The sequence below is a fragment of the Alosa pseudoharengus genome, unplaced genomic scaffold (assembly GCF_046254945.1).
Source record: "Alosa pseudoharengus isolate Yale_2024_CS ecotype anadromous, Long Island Sound unplaced genomic scaffold, YU_APseudo_1.1 YU_APseudo_1.1_scf_13, whole genome shotgun sequence".
NCBI classification, from domain to species: Eukaryota; Metazoa; Chordata; class Actinopteri; order Clupeiformes; family Clupeidae; genus Alosa; species Alosa pseudoharengus.
In genome coordinates, this window is record NW_027468598.1 from 23,466,791 (window position 1) to 23,477,531 (window position 10,741).

Here is a 10,741-nt window from a genome sequence, read left to right on the forward strand (position 1 = left end):
AGGTGGCCTCTCTTGCCACAGCGCCAGCAGACGGCAGAGTCGTGGTCAAAAGAGGTAGGCCTACGAGCAGATGGAGGATGGCTACCGTCACCTGGATAGATGGCAAAGGCCCTAGGACGGCTACCCCAGCTGTTTGCGGTTCTTGCTGGCTGTTCGTCAAAAAAATCCCCTCAATGACATGGGCCTGCTGAAGCGCCTCTTCGAGAGTGGTGGGTTGCTGCAGCCGCAGTTGTTGCCTAAGCCTCTCGGGTGTCAGACCACGAATAAATGCATCCAAGGTGAGGGCATCTCTTACTTCCACATTAAAAGAGGGATAGCTGCACTGAGCTAGGTGCTGTAGGTCAGCCATGAAAACACTCAGTGTCTCCTTGTCCCGCCGCACACGTTCCTGGAACTGCTGACGGCGTGACACAGTGGGAGTGGTGTCACCGAACCGACGAGACAATGCCCTGTGTAGCACATCTGCCTGGGTCACCTGGCTGCCGCGGACGTCAAGAAAAACCTGCAGCGCATCCCCCTCCAATGCAGCCGCCAACTGCCCCACTCTATCCTCTTCACTCCAGCCATTAGAGTTAGCCATTAGCTCAAACTTTTCACGAAAGGCTTCATAAGAGGTACGGCCATCGTATCTGCCCAACTTCAGGAAACTTCTATTACGCACAGGTTCAGGTGCAACCAGAGGGGTCAGGGGGATAGACGGCCCAGTCTCTGTGGCTGTAGCATGCCCACCGGTAGAATGACTGACCCCCCAGTGAGGCCCAGTCACTGGGGAGTTAGCACACTGATGGGGTGAAGGTCGCGTGTCTGGCAACTGTGTGGTGTTCTCGCTATGTGTATAAAATAGACGGGTTGCCACGTCGGTGCCTTTTTGCAGAGTGTTTGCCGCTATGCTAGTGTGTTCAGATGGGAAATTAGCTTGCATGCTAAGGGGCTCGATATCAAGGAGCTGATGGGAGTTGCAGGCGTTTGGTATTGGACACATAAAACTGGGTGGTGTGGGAAGTGAAGGAGCAAAAAGGGCTTCTGTAGAAGAGGACTCGACTTTATTTAGAAGGCAATTGGGATGCGAATCAATTAAGCAAACAGTATTGCTGCTACCGGAGTAGCGACTAGCTTCTCCCACTAGCCAGTTAGCTTCCGACAGCGCAGGGCAGTCACCACTAGCGCCGTTAGCCACTATTGGCGTACTAGTGAACCGGATGTTTTTATTGAATACCTTCCGGTTGATCTCTTCGCCGTTGCCAGTAGCAACAGGAAAACGAACGTGAGTGTCACTGTCAGGGGCACGAGCGTTAGAGTCAGGGCTTAATGAACATTCGGTTCGCAGTAATGGCAGAAAGGGGTTAGTGTGAGACCATCTAGCAATAACTCTCTGTCCCTCCGGACCTCGGTGGTCCTGCCCATGTCGGGGCACATCCTTATCAGGGTCCCTAGTCTGTCCAAGTAAAGGGAACGACCTTACCAGCCCAGCGATGTCATCCATTTTCGGCAGAGGAAACAATCCCACTTCCAGACACCAGTGTAATGCCGAAGAGTAGTTAGGAGACGGGGAGGCTGAGATACCGTTCCAAACTCCGGTAATTTATTTTCATAAATAATGTACAGGCTAAGGTACGGGTAGCAGGAGGTGTCCACTACAAAACGACAAACTGATCTTGATAAATGATGTCTCATTCACTCGTCATTCACTCTCATCGGCAGACAACACAACGCAACACAACCCACTCGCACGTAATTTACTTCTACTCTGACTAAACTTACTAGACGTCTTAGAACCCCCTATTCTATTCCCTCCCCTTATCAATCGCTAACCTATCCGAACCCCTAAATATTCCCTCCTGGACACCTCCCCCCAATCAAAACACATCAGAACTTATTGACACATTGTATGACACAGAAGGGAGAGGGAGACACAGACACTCTCGCGCGCACACACACACACACACACACACGCGCGCACACGCCGGGAAAACAGAAGACACAGGGGAACACAGGGGAATGTCCAACACGGGGGCAAATAGCCTCGGTGCTACAGTATGATACAAACCTCAGTTTAGATAATAATCATATTCAATTGATAAAGATAGTCAATTTTTTGTCTAATTGACAACCATGACCATGATAATTGATAACATAAAATTAATGTGCACCTTGAGCAAATGAATCGTACTGAATCGTTTTTTATGAACATGTATCTTTTCTTGTATCGAATCGTGCCCATGTATCTAGATGTGAATTGGATCGTCTTTTACATGAGATTCACACCCCTAATGTTTACACACAAACACTTACACTTAGCCCTAAACATGATTTTAAAAACAGTACCATTGCCGTTTTTATGTTACTGTAGCTTTTGTACGGGTATCCTTTTTCACTACATTTGGATTAGCTGCCTGATACGTGAAGAGAACAAGTAATGGAGAAACTTCCAATGTGATGCCTTGGTAACATTATTAGGTTGGATTTTGAAGTTAATGCAACACCCTCGTTTCTATGAAACTGGAAACAATTGAACCAGGAGACAAAACAGAACAGACATCTCAAGTCCATTAGATAACATTAGCCTACTGTGGTTTAGCTTTGTATGGCAGTAACGTTATAGCCAAATATTTGTTTATGGTTAGACTGGGAGCGTCTGTGTTCCCCGGGTCCTATGTTCCCCTCTTTGTATGGGACCGGGGAACATAGGACCCTTTTATAAAACCCCATAACCCCGAGTGGGGAACATAAGACCCAGGGAACATAGGGATGACCCCGTTAGACTAGGCTAGCTAACGTTACACTGATACAATTGACTGTACTGATACAAACAACTTATCACTTCAACACCATTGACTGTAACTGTTCAAACTGTAACTGTAACAGTTCAACTGTTAAAGGACAGGTTCGGTATTTTACACTTAAAGCCCTGTTTTCAGATAGTTTATGATTAAATAGAACGTTTAAGATTGAAATCTGGACACATGCTGCTGTCCTGAGAATTTTCGGTTTCTGTGGTTCAATCTTAAACCTTCTATTTAATCATAAACTATCTGAAAACAAGGCTTTAAGTGTAAAATACCGAACTTGTCCTTTAACCGTAACAGTTCAACACAACCAAACCATTGGTCAAGCTCAATGTGAGTGTGAGTCGCTACAGGAACATACACTGACACCAATTTTAGGAAAAGGGCTGATGCTGACCGGTCTTCAGCTATTTTGGTACGGTTTATTACACATCCATAAGAATACATTTGAGTCGTTATATGCTCTGGATTATTATGAAGCAAAGGAACAAAGAACAAATAGGAACAAAGTTGTGATAAAAAAATTATCAGGGAGGAAAATCCCGAGGGGGCACTTGCCCCCTTAACTTCAATTTGCATGACGCCACTGGCTACAACACATTATATAAATCCGTACACACTACAAAAACAAGCAATATAAAGAGAAATTATAATATCTGGATCTGATTCTATTTCCACAGTTGGTCAAGGAACAAGGATGAAGAACATGTCTTATATCAGTGACCTTCTTATACTGGAAGAACTAGGACACTCTGAATCATTCACAGATGTTGTATTTTACACTCTGCTCTTTGTTTATATTACACTGCTAATAACCAATTTTGGTGTTCTTGTTATCATCATTAGAGAGAATAGCTTACACCAACCGATGTACTTGCTATTTTGCAATTTGTCAGTGAATGATGTCCTTGGTAATACAATCATATTACCTCATTTGTTATTAGACATGATTTCTGAAAACAGGTTAATCTCTTATAATGCATGTGTTTCACAGGTATTTTTCAGCCATACTTATGGCTCAGCATCACACACCATACTGATCATAATGGCTATTGATAGGTATGTGGCTATATGCAATCCATTGCGATACAATGCAATAATGACAGCTAAGTCAGTTGCACTCTTGTCTGTGTCTGCCTGGGGTGTTTCAGTTGTATTAGTCGGTGTGTTAGTGAGCCTCACTCTCAGGTTGTCCCGTTGTAGGTCAGTTATTCCGAATTTTTATTGTGACAATGCCTCCTTGTTCAAGTTATCTTGTGAAGATGTGTCTATTAATAATATCTATGGACTGTTCTACACTGTGGTGCTATTTTCCTCCTCAATGGGTACTGTCGCTGTCACTTACATTAGAATTGCTGTTGTATGCGTGACTAAGAAAAATGCAGAACTTAACAACAAAGCCATCCAAACATGTGCAAGTCATTTAGTCTTGTATCTGATAATGTTACTGACAGGATACATTGTGATCATCATGCATCGGTTTCCAGAACACAGCTTTTTAAGAAAACTCATTGCTATTGGTTTCCATGTTGTACCTGCCCATTTAAATCCAATTATTTATGGCCTAAAGACTAAACATTTAAGGCTGAAAATTGTGCAAATATTTCAAAGGAAAATAACGCTTGATTAGAGAACATTTTTAAAAAATTTCGATACATCTATAAGTAAACTTCTTGACATTGTTTATGGAAAATATATCCACAAGTATGAGAATTCCATTTCTATGTACATGATGAGAATCAAGTAAATAGAAACAATGAAACATTGAAGGGCACACAAGTGTCCTTCACAGTTACTACACATGATTATTATTTGATTTCATTGAACTTGTCATGATTGCATATGGTAAAGTTGCTTGACATAAGCAATACATTCTTAAACCCAGTTAAGGCACTGGGTAATGCAAACCTTGTGTTGACTGTGTTGGACAGGTGGTGTGAAACTTTACTTTCTTGTTGCAGTAAGTAAGTAAAGTAAAGATGCAAAAATTGTATTTTTTCCATTCCATTACATGATATTATGAATGGCAGTAAACACCACATTCTGTAAAAAAAGTAGAGGGAGCAGATTTTAATGTTATTCTAACAACTACTTTAATCAGTCAGAACTCTCTTTTCTGATTTGTATGTACAATGATAGCTGTGCAGTAGCCTAAATACGTTAGGTAAAACCTCCTTCCTGACGCCTAAGTGACGTGTTACTAAAGGATTCTGGCATCCATGTGTTTTATCTCCTTTGCTCGCATGCTTGCCTAACAATCTGAGGTGCTATATGTTACGGGTCCGAGCCCTGGCATGGCTTTGTTCCGAAATATGCATATTTAGTTTGTTTATTATTGCTCTTTTCCACTTTAAGGGTACCCCGAGAGCAAATCTTCTTTAGTGCTGCTTTAAAACTGATATGCTTGATATGCAGGTATGTTGAGGCTACAATAAATAGGGCTAAACATTATGTTTATTGTGTTTAACTGTTCATATTGACATTTTAAAAGCATACTGTCAAATAACATGATTTAAGGATTTCAAATTAAGATAAACCATAACTAGAACCGATGTAAAAACAATATTACCTCAGTTTATCCAGCTGTGTGATTTCCAGTCGAGGAAAACTCCAACTTAAAGGACAGGTTCGGTATTTTACACTTAAAGCCCTGTTTTCAGATAGTTTATGATTAAATAGAACGTTTAAGATTGAAATTTGGACACATGCTGCTGTCCTGAGAATTTTCGGTTTCTGTGGTAGCGCTCCCCCTTCTCCAGAACGCTGCATAGGTGCACTGGAACAATCCTTCCTAAAACGCATTAAACTTTCGTTTACAAAGACGTGAAACTCACCGAGTGGTCAGGGGTTTTCGCTGATATGCTCACACAAAAATCGCTGCAAAAGACGCTTTCCAACAGGTGTTTACCATGCGTTGTAAAACTGTGGAGCTATTTTTTCAAACACCTCACACCCGTACATTCGATAATGCACCTTACACCGTCTTGCCAATTACAAGCAAACCACTGGCATTTCATTGAATACACAGAAGAAGCAGAAGATCACTGTCTTGAAGTATTTTGCAACAGACAGCTAAAAATGAGGCGATTTTGTGCAGTTCCGAATTGCGGGAAAATTCGTAGCAAGAAAAGTTGTCACAGACTTCCTTTCAACGATCCAGAAAGGCTAAAGTTGTGGCTGGAATTTCTGGGGTTGGATGTGAGCACACCTGTTGAGAATCTGCAGAAAGCTGATCACCGTGTCTCTGCGGTCTGCATTTTACTGAACTTCGCTGGAGGTCGAAAGAAATCGCCCAAAAGGCTGTGGAACTTTCATGATGAAAACGTAATGATTCACGTAGGCTATCATTCACATCGTGCAAGTTCCAAGACATTTTAGCATTAGCCATGGTTGGACGTGACAATAATTTAGATAGCGTAGTAGCCTACGATACTGCGACTGCATAAGACTACAGAAAGAATACAAACAACCCCATATCCGTTTCCGGCAGTACCTCACAGCACATCCAATACAAGTCAATGGAGTTGGACAAAAACTATGATAAAACCTGTTGGAAAGAATCTTTTGCAGCGATTTTTGTGTGAGCATATCAGTGAACACCACTGACTACTCGGTAAGTTTCATTTCTTTGTAAACGAAAGTTTAATGCGTTTTAGGAAGGATTGTTCCAGTGCACCTATGCAGCGTTCTGGAGGAGGGGGGGCGCTACCACAGAAACCGAAAATTCTCAGGACAGCAGCATGTGTCCAAATCTCAATCTTAAACGTTCTATTTAATCATAAACTATCTGAAAACAGGGCTTTAAGTGTAAAATACCGAACCTGTCCTTTAAGTGCAGGTATCGTGGTAAAGTTGGTTTTATATTGGACGTTGGATATTCGACACATTCGAAAAATCTATTTAGCACTGACTACGATTGTCGAGTTTGTGTCAAACCAACTTTAATGTGTTTAAACAAGGTCTGCCTATATTACACAAAGCTTCTTTTGTCCAAAAACCCATGTTTTGATTTTATGAATTTTTTATGCTGATAAAAGATTTCAATCTATTATGCGGCTTCACCTTTTGACTTACCCATACTAAAAAACATCTCCTTAACTCGGCTTACTGCCCTTTCTAGGACACAAAGCTTCTTTTTCCCTAAAACCTGCTCTTTGATTTTATACAATTTTTAATGTTAAATGTTTCAAATCTATTATGCGGCTCTATATAGTACACAAAGCTTCTGTTTTTCAAAAACTCATACTTTGATTTTATATTAATATTGTACTATAAAAAAAATGCTATACATTTATTATGTGCCTTCCCCTTTTGACCCACCCATCTCAAAACACATCTGCTGCACTCATCTAACTGCCCTACATAGTACACAAAGCTTCTTTTTTCCAAAAACTCTTTGATTTTATATTTTTTTTTTTACTGTAAAAAAATGTTATAAATCTATTATGTGCCATCCCCCTTTGACCCACCCATCTCAAAACACATCTGCTGCACTCATCTAACTGCCCTACAAAGTACACAAACCTTCTTTTTTCCAAAAACTCATTCTTTGATTTTATATTAATATTTTACTATTCAAAAATGCTATAAATCTATTATGCGACTTCCACTTTCGACCTACCCATGTTAAAACACATCTGTTACACTCAGCTAACTGCCCTTCATAGTACACAAAGCTTCTTTTTTCCAAAAACTCCCTCTTTGATTTTATATACATTTTTTTAGAGTAAAAAAATATATATAAAATCAAAGAGGGAGTTTTTGGAAAAAAGAAGCTTTGTGTATTATGAAGGGCAGTTAGCTGAGTGTAACAGATGTGTAAGCATTTAAAGCATTTTTTTTACATTAAAATATTTATAAAAATCAAAGAATGGGTTTTTGGGAAAAAGAAGCTTTGTGTACTATATAGAGCAGTAATCCGAGTTTACCAGATGAGTTTTGACATGGGTAGGTCAAAAGGGCAAGCCGCATAATAGATTTGAAACATTTAACATTAAAAATTGTATAAAATCAAAGAGTATGTTTTAGGGAAAAAGGAGCTTTGTGTACTAGAAAGGGCAGTAAGCCGAGTTCAGGAAATGTGTATTAGTATGGGTAAGTCAAAAGGATTGAAATCTTTTATCAGCATAAAAAAAATTCATAAAATCAAAACATGGGTTTTTGGACAAAAGAAGCTTTGTGTAATATAGGCAGGCCTTGTTCAAACACATTAAAGTTGGTTTGACACAAACTCGACCCTCATAGTCTGTGCTAAATAGATTTTTCGAATGTGTCGAATATCCAACGTCCAATATAAAACCAACTTTACCAAGGTAGTGCAGGTGGCATCCGGCTGTCCACGTCAAATGCACCGACTCAAGTGAAAATATTTTTTCAAGACTCATCTTCAAGTATCCAAAACATTTCGCACCATAAACCCCTTAACCAATCATATCAAATTGAAGCTTATGTTGTCAGCATTACGGGGAAGATTTCAGAAATAAAATCAGTCATTGGACAGCTGAGATATTAGACGATTGGCCATCGTTACTTTTGTAACGAAATTAGAACGGTCGGGCTCGTAAGGGTTAATTCACCTGCAGGTAGCGAGAAGCAAATCTCACATCATAAGAAAATCTACCCTACAACGCTGGGATAACAAGTCACCTGCTTTAGCCACTACACCATTTATCACTGTGCTGATTTTAAGAGTCTGTGAAGATTATAATACTAGCTTATCAAAACGCAAGGCAATACTCAAATTAACTAGGGCTGTCAATCGATTAAAAAAAATAATCTAATTAATTACATACTCTGTGATTAATTAATCTAAATTAATCGCATATATAATTTTTGCTGTGAAAGTATTTTAAATATTTAAATTCAAATTAATCATTGAATTATCAGCATTAGTGTCAGTAAAAACTCTTTTATTATTATTTTCACTGTTCAAATAATTGCCATAATAATCTATGATATGACCTAATATGCTGAGGAAATAAATTCAAAAGTGCTTTGGGAAGAAGTTTTTTTTTCACATACAAGGCATTTCAGGCCACAGATATAACCTAGGGGACATAATGAAAATAAATTAACACTCCCCTCAATGTCAACACTTATTTCTTTGCATTGATGTGCGACTATAGAGTTGATGAACTCCGGTGACATGCAAATTCCTTGCTGCAGACATTGCAGAGGACTTTATTTTCAAAACTTTATTTTTTATCAACACCATCAGGTCGTTTTTTAAAAGTAAATGTTCCAATCAATGATCCAGGCAGCATGTTTTCTTCTCTCTCCTTCATTTTACAGTCAAATTTTTACTGACTAGAACGGCTCGGGGTCAAAGGTCATACGGAATCGATTCATCTGCACTAATTTTTTTAATCAGTTATTTTTTCTCAAATTAATTAATCGAAATTAATCAGTTATTTTGACAGCCCTAAAATTAACATAAATAGCCAGAATGAGCCAAGTAGGGGAGTCAGTCTCTTACTCAAAATAAAGCTTACAGTACTATATACACCAGGGTACGAATAGCATCTAGGCCTGTCACGATAACAAATTTTACTGGACGATAAATTGTCTCAGAAATTATTGCGATAAGCGATAATATTGTCGTTCTGAGAATGTTCCTCGGGAAGAGGAAGACGGCCCACTTGCTGTGTTTTTTTTCCCCAACTGGGAAAACTGCAGCGGATGATTGTGTTTTAGATGCATATGCGTGTTTGTTGTGTTGCCGCTTTTAATTGCGACTGTTTTCCAACAAATGCGACACACCGACTCGCACACGTTCAGTGGTTCACCACGGGCATTCGGTTTAAATCCGAAATGCTCCCACACTGCAGCTGTCGCGTTAGGCTTAGAAACCAATTCCATCTTTTTTTGTCTTTATTAGGCGTAGCCTACTCGAACTCGCAACTAGCTTTCTCTCTGCTTAGTGCCTACCGGTATACTTCTCACGCAGCTCTTTAGCTGCACTCTGTGGTAGGCTACGCCAGTAGTCCCGCCTCCCCACACACCATGCGACTGATAAGTGACTGACATGAGGGTTCACTCATCGTTACTCTAAGGACCCGAGAGAGAGAGAGGGAGAGAGAGAGACGAGGAAAACAAACAAGCATGCAAATGGCATTTATCGCGGCCAGAAAAATTATCGAGCTAATTTTAATTATCATGCGATTAATTGATTTATTGAATATCGCGACAGGCCTAATAGCATCCACTTCTAACTATACATTGATGCAAACAGTATACCTTATTCAGAGTGTCTATTACACAGCTGAGCTATTCACACCCTGTTACGTAACAACAAAAAAACATGTTGCTTGTTTTTTTTATTATTATTACATTGTGTGATCAATATGGCAGAATAAATGCACAGGGGTGCAAATAGCATACACTGATATTTGTACCAGACGGGGTATTAATAGAACACATTACTGTGTGAACCGGGGTACGAATATAATTCACTTCTAATTGCACAATGGTACGAATAGCATACACTGCTAATTGTACCAGGGGTGCAAATAGCCTTACCCAAACAATTATTTTGCCACATTCCGTTAAAGGAGAATTCCGATGTGATTTTGACCTAAAGTGTTTTGAAACATGATACCGAGTGTGAACGTATGTCTCATAGCCCATCTCGGCTTGTCCACTGCACTCCGAAATCTGGCGCTAGTTAGCCGATGCTACCAACAGCTTTTTCAATGGTGGTGCCTCGGCATCGGCATAGCCATGCAAATAAATCACTGTTTTACACCATTTACGAGGCTCAATGTATCTCCACACTTCATTGGTAGACTTCCAAGGGCCCTGACATTTAAAACGAGACATTGAGAACTTTGAAAAAGCACTGGTAGTTTACTTACAAGACGATTTATACAGACAGTCTCTTCTCGAAGTTTAGCGTTTGCAGCCATCTTGAATTTAGTCACGATAAGTCGAGCGACGAGTAAGAATGAACAGGTATG

The 10,741-nt window shown here is 39.9% G+C and overlaps 1 protein-coding gene across 1 annotated transcript; it reads left to right on the top strand.

Annotated features, from left to right (window-relative positions):
• Positions 1–3,483: 3,483 nt before the first annotated feature.
• On the top strand, positions 3,484–4,416 carry LOC143121352 (olfactory receptor 52N5-like). Its single transcript, XM_076281710.1, has one exon. It carries the CDS (start codon positions 3,484–3,486, stop codon positions 4,414–4,416), a length of 933 nt encoding a protein of 310 aa, XP_076137825.1.
• The last annotated feature ends 6,325 nt before the right edge of the window (positions 4,417–10,741 follow it).